This window comes from Artemia sp. Qi Xiang Cuo, chromosome 6 (assembly GCF_049724085.1).
Source record: "Artemia sp. Qi Xiang Cuo chromosome 6, ASM4972408v1, whole genome shotgun sequence".
Classification (NCBI taxonomy): Eukaryota; Metazoa; Arthropoda; class Branchiopoda; order Anostraca; family Artemiidae; genus Artemia; species Artemia sp. Qi Xiang Cuo.
In genome coordinates this window covers 43197214-43212986 of record NC_142799.1, presented here as the reverse complement: position 1 = coordinate 43212986, position 15773 = coordinate 43197214, and the positions used below count along the sequence as shown (strand labels likewise).

At 35.8% G+C, this 15773-nt stretch overlaps 1 protein-coding gene across 1 annotated transcript in view; it reads left to right on the top strand.

Annotated features, from left to right (window-relative positions):
- The window catches only part of LOC148951257 (PDF receptor-like), a 175228-nt gene extending 160406 nt beyond the window's left edge, over positions 1 to 14822 (top strand). Inside the window, exon 8 of the mRNA XM_089091041.1 lies at positions 13727 to 14822. Within this exon, the coding sequence (XP_088947167.1) occupies positions 13727 to 13915 (189 nt within the window). The 3' untranslated portion in view covers positions 13916 to 14822. The remainder of the gene's footprint in view (positions 1 to 13726) is intronic.
- The last annotated feature ends 951 nt before the right edge of the window (positions 14823 to 15773 follow it).

Below are 15773 nucleotides of genomic sequence, written 5' to 3'. Positions count from 1 at the left end.
TTCTTCGTACAAATTTACAGGTTGCCGATGCTGACGAGCGTGAACGTTACCTGGCTGAAGAAAAACTACCATCCAAAGTAGCTTCAGTATTGGGGCCATTTGTATAGTGGGGACACATGACCATCACCAAAAGACTTGCGATTGAGGAGGTATATTCATGAACGGAAGTTGATAATTTTCTGCTCTCAACTTGTCGAGGGGTGTATGGGCATAGCCCATTGTTATTATGGAAGGAGATGCATACACTTAAAGACCCATCTATGAAAAGGGAAAAAATAGTAAGGGATAAGTGAATTAGCAACAAGGCCGTTTTATCACAGTTAATGAAGAAGTTTCCTCGTTCTATCGAATCTACACTTAAGAGTAACAACGACTAGGTTTTGAGAAGGTAACCATCGTTGGTCATGTAAGGCAACGCTGTCATGTATGGCAAGTGGAACTGAATTCTCACATTCAATATCTCGTATTCATAATAAAGTTGTTGGTGATTTTTAATCTCTCGAAATTTTTGAGGGAAAGTACAACTATAAATTTATTTGCAACCAAGACTAGGACCCTCTGTGCCTTATCTCGGTCCTTTAATATTGTTGCCTCATTATTACAACATAAGATCTGAAGCCTATCAGTTTTTGAAAGAATATGACAGGAAAAACCACAATCTAAGAGTTAATGGTTTTTGCCTCTCAACCCCCTGAATCTTTCAAGAGAAGTGACAAACTGTATTTCCCTTTTCAAAAGGGAATGGCAGATTAGGTGCTTGATTTCTACGAACTGGGAATCGATTCACAGTGGCAAGCACAATAATAGACACACAACAAAAATGGCGTCGCTTGATCTAATTTCGTCAACTTTTAAGCACATGAATCAATATTTAATATCGATAGGACATGACATTCAACCTAAAAATATTTTGACGGCTCCTAATATGGCAAATAAAGCTAATATATCACCTCAAGCGAAGTAAGTCTTCGAAACATTACCCCGCTAAACAAAATGAAATATCCACTCTGCAAATATTCGGATTCACAGCAAATTCTTACTGATTTCCTGTAACATATTCTTAAAACTGATGGAGTACACCCAAAAGGAGGTTACCTAACCTCCCAAAACCGAATATCCATCCCTCAAATATCACCCTACAAAATAAACTTGTAGATTTATTAACTTGCAGAAAATGCCACTAACTTATACAAAAAAAACCTTCAACCTTGAAAATAATCTAAATGATCCACTAAATTTCAATATCTAAGCTAAAAGGTCAGATAGAGTGGAAAATTTGCTGCCTCCTATGCTTCCATTAGGACCCTATAATATTTACCTTAACGCAGAGAAAACTCCCACTCTCAAACCTATAGCAATGTCGTTGATTTGTTAATAGCAGGCATCTGTCTAGTAATAAATTCAACCAATTACCTAAATTTATTTCGGCCTGACTACTTCCTCTTATCTTTAGACTAACAGATAAGCAAGTATGAAAAGCCCAATAATTCTTCTTAATTACGATGCTTGGAAATTTTACTAAGAATTGGCCATTAGTTTACGGCTGGACCAGCAAATAAAAAGGTATATAACGTATAAGTTAGCTCATAGTTTTATAGGCTACTCCTAGAGGCTACGCATAGCACAAATGTTCGAAGACTGTGGGCAAGAGGGTTGCTGTATAGCTAACCTTGTTGATTATTTTATTTTAAGCTGAGGACTAGCATGATTAATACGAGTTACTAAGGTATCTAGAAGGGCTGTTATTGATGTTAAAAGTAAAGATTAAAATCTAGTAGTGCGTAAAATTACCTAAAGCTAAGATTTTAGGAACAGTAACTACCTTCCAAAAAGCTATGACGTTGGTAGATTCCCGGGTGAGGATTTTAAAGAAGTTTTTCAGGAATAGTTTAACTCTAAACTGGAGAGTCTAAAATTTTTAAATGTAGAAGACGGATGGAATAATATTAGAAAAATAGATTTTGAAGTCGCTGGTGGTGTCTTAGGGAAGAAATTTAGAAATGTAGATCGAAATATTTGTGAAAACTCATTATATTTAATAGAAAGGAGGAGGGGTTTTTATAAAAATTCTTTGAGTGATGATATGAAAACAACGACTATATGAAAGCAGAAACCAGGAGAACAACCCGAAAAATGAAGTTCAGAATAAGAGGCAACACTATAGTAAAGGCCATGATATATCAATGTTTTATATTTTTTACAGAGGCAATTTTTATGGAATTGTTTGTCAAACACATCGCATGGCATATGATTGGAACTCAGAAGTTTATTGTGTCCTTTTAAGAGTAAAAAGTGATCAGAGGACAACTGGCCCCCACGACCACTTTCACCAAATACATCCGATAAAATTTTGAGATAGCCCTTTTGTTCAAAATAGTCCAAAGATCATTTAACAGTGCCTCCAGGGTTGACAAACCCCCGAGAACGTGGGGGCAATGATTGTAAGTTATACACCGGTAGAATATTGGGTTTGTGTGGAAGGGGTAGCCGGATAAGCTTCGGAGGAAGCTCACTTGAATGGAAATCAAAAGTCCTAGTTTACTTTTTAATAGTCAAAATTATTCAGAGGGTAACTACTCCCCTCCTACCCCTGATGCCCTCCAAATACGCCCCATCAAAATTTTCAGAGAGCCATTTTGTTCAAAATAGTCCAAAATCATATAATAATGCCTCCAAGGCTGAGACAACCTCCCCCCACTTTCTGGATGTAAGAGTTGTAAGCTATGACCCAGGGATATATAAGGCTTTCATGGAAGGGGTAGTCGTATTAACTTTGTAGGATATTTATTTGACTGGAGATAGAAAGTTTAGTTCACTTTTAAGAGTCAAAATTGATCGTAGGGCAACTAGCCCCTTTCTCCCCATGCTCTCTTTTCCCTAATACATCCAATCGAACTTTTGAGATAGCTGTTTTGGTCAAGATCATAGATCATATAACAATGCCCCGTGGGTTGACACAACTCCCAAAGCCTGGGGGTAAGGGTTGTAAGTTTTTCTAAGGGCAAAAATGGTTTTTATGGAAGGTTTGGTCTTATAAACTTTGGAGGAGGCTTATTTGATTGGAAATCGAAAGCCTCCTCAGCCACAAGACAAGTATTATAAATTATCCATTATGTCTATTTGTAACATGCAGGATTTATTATTGAGATAGAGGGGAATATTTGATCTTGGGTGGATCTAAAAAGACTAAGGGTATTTAGGTGCAATATTGGGGAAAGTTGAGGGGTATGGTGAGCTAAATAAAAAGATACTATCTTCATCCACATGGTCAAAAAGGCAGGTGAGGTATAATATTTTAGGAACAGGAAAGGGAATCACCTTGAAACTATCAGGGCCACTCCTACTACTGCTGTGACTGCAAATGCAACTAGTTGCAACTGCAACACTGAATATTTCCGACTGCGAAAACGTGCAACTATGACTGCAACTGCTTGTAACTGGTGCTGCATTTACTTGTGATCTTAAGCAGCTGGTGCTACATTTACTGTGTGAAAGCTAATAAAAACCCATTATGTGCATGCTGATTGCCAAAAAGACGCATAAGCAATATTTCAGGAACGGCTGTGAGTATTAAGTTGAAACTTTAACAGTATACTGAACAGTGCTTGGACCTTTAGGGTAGGCTCAAGGGGATTTTAAATTAAATAAAATGACGCCATGCACATTCCTTTTACCAACAGAGCATACCTGCAATATCCTAGGAGAGGCTAAGGATCAGAATATTTAATCAAAATATACTATATCTCTAGGTTGTGAGAAGGACGTATCTGAAATGTCCCAGGAACGGTTGATGACATTTATTTGACACTTTCAGGGAATGTTAAGGGGTATTGAAATAAATGAAAAACCCCTAATTTGAAATACTAAAATAGAATAAGATATTTTAATTCATACGCTAGAGCCATGAAAAACTGGATAGTATTTATTATAATAATAATAATAATAATAATAATGTATTATTAAAGCTTTTTTACAGCCATATACAAAACAAAAAAGAAAAGAAAAAGGATAAATAAAATGAAGACATACTAAAATCACTATCCTCTTAATCAACATTCATACCTTTCAATGCAAAATTTACCACACTTACTACTGTCTGTGGTGAATCTGAACTTGAAAACCTCCAAAGTAGCCAATCTTTACACTTTTTCAAAATTTCTCCCCTTATGTGAGAAAGCCACCGGCATCGCAGGAGGAAATGGCACAATCCAAAACGAATCTCCCAACATTTTAGACAAATACGCTGCGTTTCTAGACGTGCTCTATTTTTCCAAACTTCTTTTCCTTGTATTGGTAGACAATTGGCTCGAAGCTGAATCCACGTTTTCATATACTTACTAGGTAACCCCAGCTTCAAATATGTCTTCTGTCCATAAATCCGCTTTATGTCTCTATACAAAGTAAGACTCGGCGACTTATCTAAAGCTGTCCACCAAAGTTGAATTTCCTGGTCGTGCAATCTTGCTTGGAATTCCTTTAGGAAGTTTTCTTGGTCCAGTGGTCCCTGTCCTCCATTCCACGCGTCTGAAAAGCCTGTTTCCTGTAGTATTTTTCTGACCTGTTCTGTCCAAGTGGTTTTACTTTTTTGGGTGAGGAGATCTTTATAAGCAGCAAAAATAAGTCTTTCCTCGGGTAAATTCAGGATTTTGAGCCAAAACTTGATCATCTGTATCTTTCTTCGTATTTTTAAACTGTAGATGCCTAGGTCACCTTTCAATACTAGAGAGTGAGTTGCTTTATGCAGCCCATATGCATGCTTCTAGTATTGTAGTTGTAGAGTTTCTAATCCTTGTGTAGTCTGATAGCCCCAAATTTCTGCCCCGTAATGCAGTAGTGAAATCTGTATTCTTTCTTTTTCTTTTTGATTAGTTTTTTATGTTTTTTTCTTGCTTGCCTATATTCTGTTAGCGCAATATTTTTTTCCTCTTCCTCTCCCAAGAATCGTTTTTACTGTAAGGAGTAGAATATTCAGGTTTGAACAACTTTCTTTACACTCTTGGTCATAAAAAGCTTTCTGTTTCTGTTTTCTTGATTTCATAGGGGTATGAAAATTACTCACAATTCCTAAAGGCCTTTCAACTACTTCATCTGTTTCTGATTTCGGTATTTCCATATCAGACCTTAACTGGCTCATTTCCTCTTGTACTGGTTCACTAAGAATAGCCTCTTGTACAGATAGGCATTGTTCTTTCGACCATTCGCAATAAATCCGGGGCGGAATTTTCGGCTTGTTTTTTCTTTCACCTTTATCTTTAGCCAGTATCCTATTTTGATTCATTGTTGACCTTCTACGTCCATATTCTTTCATCTCATATTCTAATTTAAGTGGGAAATGATCAGATCCAGACTGATGGATTACTTTTACATTAAGAGATTCAGCCTCAAGTCCCGTGTCCACCAATACATAATCAATTAAACTAAAACAAGGTCCAGAAATGCAAGTGTACTCACCCAAATCACCATCTTCTCCAAATCTACCATTCCCAATCGCTAGCCCATGACCTCCGGACAGTGCAAGCAGCTTCCTCCCCCATAAATTAATTCTTCTTTGTTGTTCCTGGCTACTTCGTGGGATAAGGTAAAGTGAAGGTATCATCTCACATAAAGGGTCATCTTCATCTGAAACAAAATCTACATTTAATTCTTTTGTTACGGAAGTATATGCGTTAAAATCACCGGCCAGAAAAACTGAATTACTTGGGTAATGAAATTTAACTGAATTCAACTCTTTCTCTAATATATATCATGTATGCTTAGTATAGTATCATTTATTTTCTGGGGAAACATATACAAATCCAAAAATAAACCCTTTTCCCAGAAATGTTCCGCGCAACCAAATCAAGTTTTCAGATTTACTTGACAGGCGACGCAAACTTTTGAACATGTCACTCTTTACTAGTACAACTATTCCTCCATAGTTTCTATAGTTTCGCGATGTAGCCCTGTCCACTCGAAAAACTTCGTATCCACGCACTATAACATCTTCCTCTGGCAACAACCATGTCTCTACAAAACACGTCACCATTGCTGTCAAAAATGAACTATTTAAGCACAACTCTCTCTTGTTTCTTAAACCTTGTACATTCCACGTGACTAAGGACAGTTTTTGCATATGGCTTGTATCCTATTCAGTTAACACGAATGGTGGCTTTTCGTGAGGCATCTGTGAACACCGGTTTTTCGTTTTTTTGTCCATTTTTGAGCCACTGTTCGTTCTTACATTTCTTTTCCCTTGTTTGTGGTCATCATTGGGGCTTATAATAGAATCTAAAGTTCTTTTTCCTTTTACTGACCCTTCGTTTAGCCCGCTTCCACCTGGTGTGGCAGGATCCGCAGTAGTTATTGGCCTTTCGTAGACAGTTGCATCACTATCGCTAGCGTTACTACTTTCTATGTCCGAACAAGAGTCTCGATCACTTGAAGGGGATCATATGTAGGCCCGACGAGGAATAGAATCCCCTTTTGAACTATCAACTCCGGTCGGTTTTGCCGATTTTGCAGCCTCCACGACCTTTTTTTTTATCAAAATCATAAGAAAAAATATGGTTGTCTATGTAAATTATTGTACCACGCAATTTCAATGCTCTGTTTTCACTTATAGCTTGGGTTATCAGGGGTCTTAATGCTTTTCGGGCCTCCCGTTCCTCTGGTGTATAGTCTGGGGTGACTGAAATTTCATTTCTTTGAAACAGTTTAGCATTACGTAGGACAGCATCACGAGTCATTTTGGTCATGAATTTAACAAGGATAGGGCGGGGGTTCGAGGGTCCTCTCAGTCGAAGAGCATCTCGTATTTCATTGTTTGATAGGGAAAGGTTGGGCACAGAATTGTTAATACATACTATAATGTCCTCACTTAGTTTAGAGTTCGGATTATTTGGATGCGGCATCCCTTAGAACATAAGATTGGTTGGTTTTAGCTCCGTTTCCAATCTGAATTTTATCTTACGTGACTCCTTTAATTCACTCTTAATTACTGCGATTTCTTGGGATGTCTTTACTTGATTTATGGCAAAGTCCTGCAACTTAGATTCTATCCCTGCCAAAATTGATTGTGCATTTTGAATGCTTTTCGTGAGTTGTGGAATATTTGAAACTGCTTTTTTTATTTCCCCTAAAGTCTTGGCAATGTCCTGATCTCCCATCATAACTATCAAAAGACGTAAAACGAAAACCTACTCGCAAGGGGGGCTATTTCGTAAACAAGTACGGCCCCCCGGTTTCCAACAGTGCAAGTGTTCAAAATCTTTCTTCAAATGCCAAATCCAATCCAGTCAAAAAATCCAATCCCAGGTAATTGATTCAGGTAATTGCGTAAGATTTAATCCTTTACAAAATATATTTGACCTTCACTGGCGAATGCTGAATGAGAACTGTGACCATACCACATTAACCATATTATTAACCATACCAAAATTTTGGCTATCAAAAAGGAACAGACCACAACTAAAAAAAAAAAAATTCAAAAAAATATTTTTCAAAGAAAAGTAAAAAAGAAAATATTTTCTCCCAGTGGTACGTCTTTGGGAATGAGATAAGTGAAATAAATCTCTATCCCCTAAAATATAGGCTATAGTCAACTAAATATCAGGCAATCTAAACGAACATAATTTGACTGAAAAAAATCATTATCGTAAGTCTTCTAACTGTACGAAAAAGAAGTTTTTTAAAAGAAAAGTAAAGGCCATATTAAAACTAAGATATGCAGAAACAAATTCCCATAATAATTTAAACTCAAAACGATCAGAAATTACCATTAAGGAATGAATGAAACCCAAAACGAACAGAAATTAAATAAACAATCATAACAAACAGTAATGCAAAAAGTACTAATATAAATGAACAAATAAATCATAAAACAAGTAAAACGTAAATTGAATATCTAAATCAAGCATAAAGCGAACAAACATTAATATAAACAAGTGTTTGGCTACTGCCCCCTTTCCTTACTATAAAAGCCCAAAATTTACTGCTTCATTTCCAATTTAATGATCATATGGGTTCCGGTGATTTCCCCCCAAGAAAATCCCGTCCTTCGGAGATTTCCCCCCAGTAATGTCCCCCCTGGACATATCCCCCGTAGGAGATCCCCCCGGTCATTCCCCTCCCCCCTAGGAGATGCCCCCTCGTCATTTTCCCCCACTGAAAATTTCCCCTTCCTCTCTCGGAAATAATCACCACCGGAAACTACCCTTGCCTCAGACTTATTTGCATCGGATGTCGCCCATGGCTCAAAAATTGTTGCAAAATTCTTCTCTTTCTCGGCGGCCTAAAATATAAGAGCGAGTGAAGTACACTTTTAATTGTCAAGTAAATAGTTGGTTATACACGGTAATACATACACGGTTCAAACGCTACACTTTAAAACTAATATTTCTTGCTATAAGCCTCAGGTACTCCAGCGTCCCGACATTCCCGTAGTTTCCCATCTGTCGTAGAATTCTGGCATTTAAATCCACATACTTCTTCTTAATTGGTTCACTCGATTGTCCCGCATTTGCTTGAATCACAACCGCCCTGTTAAGTGCTTGATCGCGCTTGAGGATGTCCCAGAACTTCCAAAGGTTATGGTGATGAGCCGAAACTGAAGACTACAATCTTCTATAATAACTCTCAACATTGTTGTTTGTCCTTGGGAGTTCATCTTTCGCTCTGTCGAACATATTTCAGACACGGGGCGGAAAGTTGCAAGGTACTCTCCTATTTTCACGCATTCTACCGATGTAGTTATCTTCATGAAATCGAAAAAACGGATTTCAAGATAGAAGAGCACTATATTTGGCATTAGAACTGTCGTTACTTGGCCTAGATCAGAATCAGGATGATCCAGATTTTGAATTGTCTCCAGAAGAAAGCTTGAAAAGAAGTCAAAACATGACCGAGTGTATACCTGCCCCAAGCTCAGAGCATGTTGCAGAAATAGTTGGAAGAAATCGTAAGACGCTTACCTTCTGATATGTTGAACAAAGACTGAGTTAGAATCTGCTCCGGGGTTTCAAGCGTCTCGGCTGCTTTCCTCTTCATCTGATTTCGGAGTTCCTGTACTTGATAGTTAGACTGGCTTGAAGAATATGAATGTTCGTTCAAACGCCCAACCAAAGCACCATCCTTCACCTTAATCTTTGCCTTACACTCGCCTTGCCTTTTCATCGTCTGTTGTCTCAACTCGCATTCGAAACTGACCACTGCAGCCACTAAATATTTTTGTTTCATATAAATGAAACTTTCGGAGGCAATCTTGTCCACTCCACGCATTGATTTAAAATATTCCATTATTTTACTAAACTTTACGTGCATCTGATGTGACACGACAAAAAATGAACTGAACCACTATGTCACACCTCGGGAGCCTAAATAGCTTTCGAATGAAATAATCCGGGATGGTTAAATGTTATGAAATATTAATCATTGGATTTAATTAAGAAGATTAATAGATTAAATTAAGAGTTTTCAATTTCAGTCTCAAGGTCTCAAGGACCTTGTGGAGCTAGGGGGGTTGGAATCTCCTACGGGGGGAATTTTACAGGGGGAGGGAATATCCTAAGGGGGGAAATTTCTTGGGGGAATCTCATACGGGGTAAATTTCAGGGGGGGGGGGTATATTCTACGGGGAGAAATTTCCGTGGGGGGATTACGGGGGAGAAATTTCCGTGGGGAATTTTCTCGGGGGGAAATCTCCTAGACCCTGATTATATGTGTCTGGAAATCCTGGAAAGAGCTAATGAAATTAAACTTAGTATTTGATATATAATGATATTAATTGCTGTAATCTCATCAGTTCGACATTCTACTCCACTATTATTTTTATTTTTATTTTCAATGTTCTAATAAATGCCAAAGCAAATATTTGTAATATAATTCGTTTGAAAATTGTATGTGTCTTGAACAGTCCTAGTTAGAACTAATAAGATGAATCTGAATTTTTGATATATAATGAAATTAGTTGCTGTAAACTCAGCAGTTCAAGATCTTATTTCACATTAATTTTTATTTTTGTTTTAAATATTGTAAGTTTAAAAGAAAATATTTGTCTTATATTTCGTTTTCAGTAAAGCGGAAATGGCACAAGAGGCCTTTGGCTTTTACAGTTAAGGAAAAAGACAGTAACCAAACTCTCATCTGTAGTAATTTTTGTTTGTTTTAGGCTTGGTTTGCATATTCAATTTAAGTCATACTCATTTTAAGATTTATTTATTTATTTATTTATGTTAGTATTACTGTTGTATGTTTGTTTGCTATGAATGTTTATTTAATATATGCTCATTTTGGGCTTCATTTCAGTAATTTTTGGTTGTTTTAAGATTGAATTATTATAAGAATTTATTTCTGCTGTTCTTACAAATTAATTTGGCCTCTACTTTTCTTTAAAAAACTTTTTTTCTGGAAAAGTTTTTTGTTTCATTAGTTGTTCAAAATGAACAACATGGTCGATCAAATGAGACAAGACTAATCCGAGCAGCTAAGGCATAGGGTATTGGAAAATGTCTGAAGTTATGAAAATGAAGTAATGAAATGAAGAACAAACAAACATACGGTTAAAAGGCTTGCGACAACGAGAATTACAAGGAATCAAACATGAAAGTGAAGAGCAAAGAAATACACGGTTAGAACTTCTAACCGTTCCTCGCCGTATCTCTCTGGAAAATCCCGAATGATAGGCACACATTATTACTTCCACTTGTGATTTTGCCCCCAAGAATCACACCCAGTGATCTTTTTGTAGATATTTTATATTGAAGATAAAACAACAAACACATTTTAAAATCTAGGGACGAGGGCTTTTTAGTTAAATATTTCTTTCAAAATTTAGGAGGAGCAATTGTACCCCTCCTCCCCCCTTTAGCCCTTTTGCAACCATTTCAATACTCAAGTTTCTATGATTTTTCTTTTTCTATACTTTTTATACAGTGTATGGTCTTTTTTACTTATTTATCCTTGTGCTTGCACTAGAACATATTCAATATAGAAATTAATGTGCAAACCAATCGTACGCAAAATGATAGCAAAACAGTTTTGTGGCAAAGTGTCTGGATACTGTATGAAGCAGGTTGCTAAATAGACTTCAGAAGGTACTGACTTAATTGGAAATTGATAGCTTTTGTGCCCATCTTAAGACACAAAAGTGATTAAAGGGCAACCAACTATTTTCTCTTGCCTTATTTGCTGCCCACACTCCTGTAACCCTCTATTATATGAAAATTTTTAGGCAGTCATTGTATTCAGAATTATTGGAAAGTCCATATATGCTTCTCGTGATGAGAAAACCCCAAAGCCTCCGAGGCAATTGTTTGTAATTTTGCCAAATGCCAATTGTTTACAGACGGCATTTACAGTTGAAGTAGAAATTGAGTGGGGGGGGGGCGATTTTATCTTGGGTGTCCGGTTGGCTCACAACTTTCAGTCCTCCCGTGTCCCTTGTCTGTTTGAAACTGACAGATTCAAGTCCTTAGGCCAAGAGGAAAGTAATCCACAAAAATTTCCTTTTGGGGCTCTATCTCCCCCGAAAAAGGGACCCAAAAACGGGCATAAGCTTTTCTGATCAGCTCTAAAATTATATATTTCAGTCTTGCTGGTTTGGTTTGGGGGTATGGACCCCCTTCCAAAAAAGAAGCCTCAAAAACAATTTTTTTTTCCTCGATCGGCTTGAGACTTGTCTGTTTAAGTCCTTGGACCATGGAGACTTTATATACAAGAAATATTCATAAGGAAATTTGGCTCACTTAAAAAAATACACCGAATTGAAAAATATGCGTAGATGTAAAAAGCGAAAATCAGTTTTTTGCTGATTTACTTGAAAATTTAATGACATATTCACAGGGTCAAAGGAACCTCTATTAAGACACAAAAAAGGAAACAGAGCTGTTGGTAATGAGTCGTGATTTCTATATAATTTTTTTTAAAATACAAAATAGAACTTTAATGTATTTTAAATGATCTTGGTAAGCGTTGATTAAAACAGACAACCAGTTACAACAACATGGAGCTGGATTATTTTAACAAAATGATGGATTAATGTACAAGTATATTTTACCTACAGGATGGGGATCATGATAGCTTCAGCCCTATAAAAGACGAAATAGTCAACTGATTTTCCATCCATATTAGCTAAAATGCTCCTCCCATCCGTCCCGAATTTGCTAAACTAATAGTATTAAAAAGTCGTTCCACAAAATCATATAGCCCAGCTAAAATTTTGACCAAAATTGATATGCAATTGAAAATTTTGTTCTTAAGCAGAAAAAAGAATAAAAATCTAGAAATATTTTGAGGACTAATCAATATTATATCAACTAAAAATGAAATGAAAAATTTATTTGGTAGAACATTGTCTAAAAAATTAGTTTTTCAAAGTAAATTGCCATATTGGAATCTAAAATATGCAAAAATTAATTCATAAAACTCATACCTAAAATGAACAGAAATTGCTTACTAAGAATTTGTAGAAATTGCGCTAGTTCCCCCCCCCCCTCTCCATTCGTGCCCTTGATTAATCAGCTCACAATGTTATTTTGACGAGCTAGACAGATTTGTTCAAATTTTAATTTTAAGAAGTTTATTCTATTTTTTTAAATCGATTCTCTTATTTTTTTTTTTAAGGAAATAGAATCAAAACTAAAAATTTTGAAAGAAATTTTGTTATAAAACAGTAAAATATAATTAATAACTACAAATGTAGTTTTTCTTAGAAATGTAATTATCTTTCTTGTAAACTTGATTACTATCATATTTTTTTTTTCAGCCGCTGCAGATGTTTTGACGAAATCAAATTGTTCAACATACAGATAGCCGTCAATTCAAGCCCTTTATATGCTTTTTTCGGTGGATGGGGGGGGGGGTGACTCAGACAATTTCATATCCCTATTTTTTTCCACATACAATCCCAAAATGAAGCCCAAATGCAAAGAGCCACAATTTTCTCAGAATCAAAATGACAGCCTTTACAACTGTTTTTAATAGAAGCCAGCAAACAAATCATACAATAAAAATTTATCATTTAAAGCCAAACTAAGATATACAGTATTTGGCTTGTCAACACGTAGGAGTAGTACTCTCTCTAACTTGAGTCTAATGGATTTAATCTTCAGACTGGAAAAATTAAAGAAAAGTGGAAGAAACGCATTTTTTCCGATTTGGCTACTCCTGATCTCTCCTGGGAAATATACACCATTGCTCCCTTCTCCCCTTCTAAAAGGACCACAGGAGACCTGCCAGACACTAAATTATAGGTTCAGCATTAATATTGAAATAATTCTTAATGAGCCTGTGGTAGATGTCTAGTTGAGGGGTGTTCTGGGAAGACTGTTGAGCTAGGTGAATTAAGTTTTCAAAAATAGATACGACCAAGGCTTGCATGGTTCCATGAAGATGAATTTACAAACTTTCTTAATAAAGACAAATAATTCAAAATGGGAGGCCTTAAGTTACTTCATCTACCTCTCGGTCTCGGCTGTTTCTAGGATTTTAGCCGTGTTTTGAGCCAAATATAAACTTTGGCTCGTAGCAGTGCTCATTTTCATAGAATCTTTCTACCTAATAAGTGGGAAACGTGGAAATAGGGGTATGAGACTGAAAGACCTTTTTTGTGAAGTTTTCTGCCCGTAATTTTGGTTGCTGATTCTTGTGGTTTCATTTATCTAGCTCAATAGCTTCTAAACTTAAATTAACTTTTATGGCTTGAACTTTAGTTGATTGTTTTAATTCTAACACTCTTCAATTTTTTTTTCAGGTCACACTTGTCGTTGGTAAGAAGATACGTGATTTTGTGAATAGTGAAAAAAGGAATAGACGCGGAACAGACAGCACAATCTTATTCAAAGTATACAGAAGACAATCCCCTTTCAGTGCTAACGATCAGACCACTCAAGATCAAGCGCCAATGGTTAAGGACTCACTTATTGCCAGTACAAATCTTTAAACACAAACGGTGCGCAAACATTTGGACTGAATTGAATTTTTATGTAAAATCTTTGCAGTCCTTAACAACAGTCAATTCTTCAGCAATCAGATCAAAATTTGATATTCAGTATCTGAGGGATTCACTAAGAATATCAGTCAAATAGTTTAATTTCCTAGTTTTAGAAGGTGTGAAATTTGAGTGGCATATGAAAGTGGGGTAAAATACACTAAGAAATTGAGGACAAAATTATAATTTGTATTGGCATAACAGTAGGTGTATTTGTGGTGGCTAGACATGGATATAAATTTCAGCTTTACTGATGATGACATTGCGTAATAGCCAAATCTTGGATGCCCTTTCATTTTTTCTGTCCTGGATTAATCAAGCGTAATTCCGATGTTTATTCCAAAAATTATTATCCAGATACCATATTACTAATTTTAGTGACTCCATTTTTTGGTAACGACCGCCAACAACTGTCCTTGTATTTTGACCTTAAGTTAAAAGTAGCAACCAGTTGCTAAATATCTAGATAGTACCTAAGGTTTATATAAGTACATAATTTCATGACTTGTTAATACCTGTGACTTATCTTGTCTCACCTAATTTTTAATATATGGACTATTGTATTTGTATAATTTACTCAATAATTTTTTATGATATGTGCATAATGTATTTACCTATTTCTTATATAACACCAATATATATTGAATTACGAAATAAATGCTCTGTAAGAAAAATATTTACAAAAAATTTCGTGTCTTGTGTTTATCTGTAAGATACTCATAAGAATCAGCATATTATGAACTAATGTGAGAACTATAAGGAGAATATGGGTTATTTCAATAGAGAAATTTTACTCGAGATGGAAGGCGCATTACTTTTATTTTGACAGTCTAACACTTCAGTTTGTGTCAGTATATTATTCAAGCCAAATACAAATAAATTTTGATATTGTGTATGCCAAGAAGGACTTATACAATTTTCGAAATAGACGTGTCTTACAAGACAATATAGAAGATAATTGTTTGGAAGAAAAAATTCTTCAGTTCCTAAATCAAAACATTTTAAACGTACCATCAAGGACTGCTTAGAAAATTAATCTATCATAAAATTAAATAATAAAACAAGTTTTTTTTTTAACAAGAAGCAGCCTTAAAACTTAAAACGAACAGAAATTATTTTGTATGTGAGGGAGGCTGCCCCCTCCTCAATCCATCGCTCTTTACGCTAAAGTCTTAAGCTCTATAAGATAATTCTCAATCAAACTCAATGGTCCTTGTGTTTAAGAAGTCACTCTTGAAGAATTGTGAAAATTAGTCTAACTTTATCGTAAAGACTGAGGGATTGGGGAGGGAGCAGCCCCGTTTATTTAGATGCTAGATATTTTCTGTTTGTTTTAAAATAAAAAAATGCTGTTTACTTTCTGTTGCAGGAACTTACTTTTGTTACTTAATTCCTGACCGTTTTTCAAATCATATTGTGAATCCCCCTCTCTTTAAAATTCCCTTCAGAAGCTCTCTTTCGCATGGAAAGTTCTTCTTGATAAAATATCAACCCTCCCTCCCCAAAAAATTTCTTATATTTCCCAAAAACAAATACTATATGTAAGCAATCAGGAAATTGCATTACTTAAAGCCCTTTCCCTAGGGGATGTAGTGTGCCTTGTTATTCCAAGAGGAATAATTACCAGATATTTTGAATATACTGGAACAAATAATCTTTTAAAACTTTTGATCGGATGTTTATAGAAAAAATAGGGATGTGGAGGGGCTAGTTGCCCTTCAATAGTTTTGGCTACTGAAAAATGAAATGGGAAATTTTAACTTCTTTTTTAAATGACCCTCTCCCGATCTTTTAGGACCACTGGTTCGGT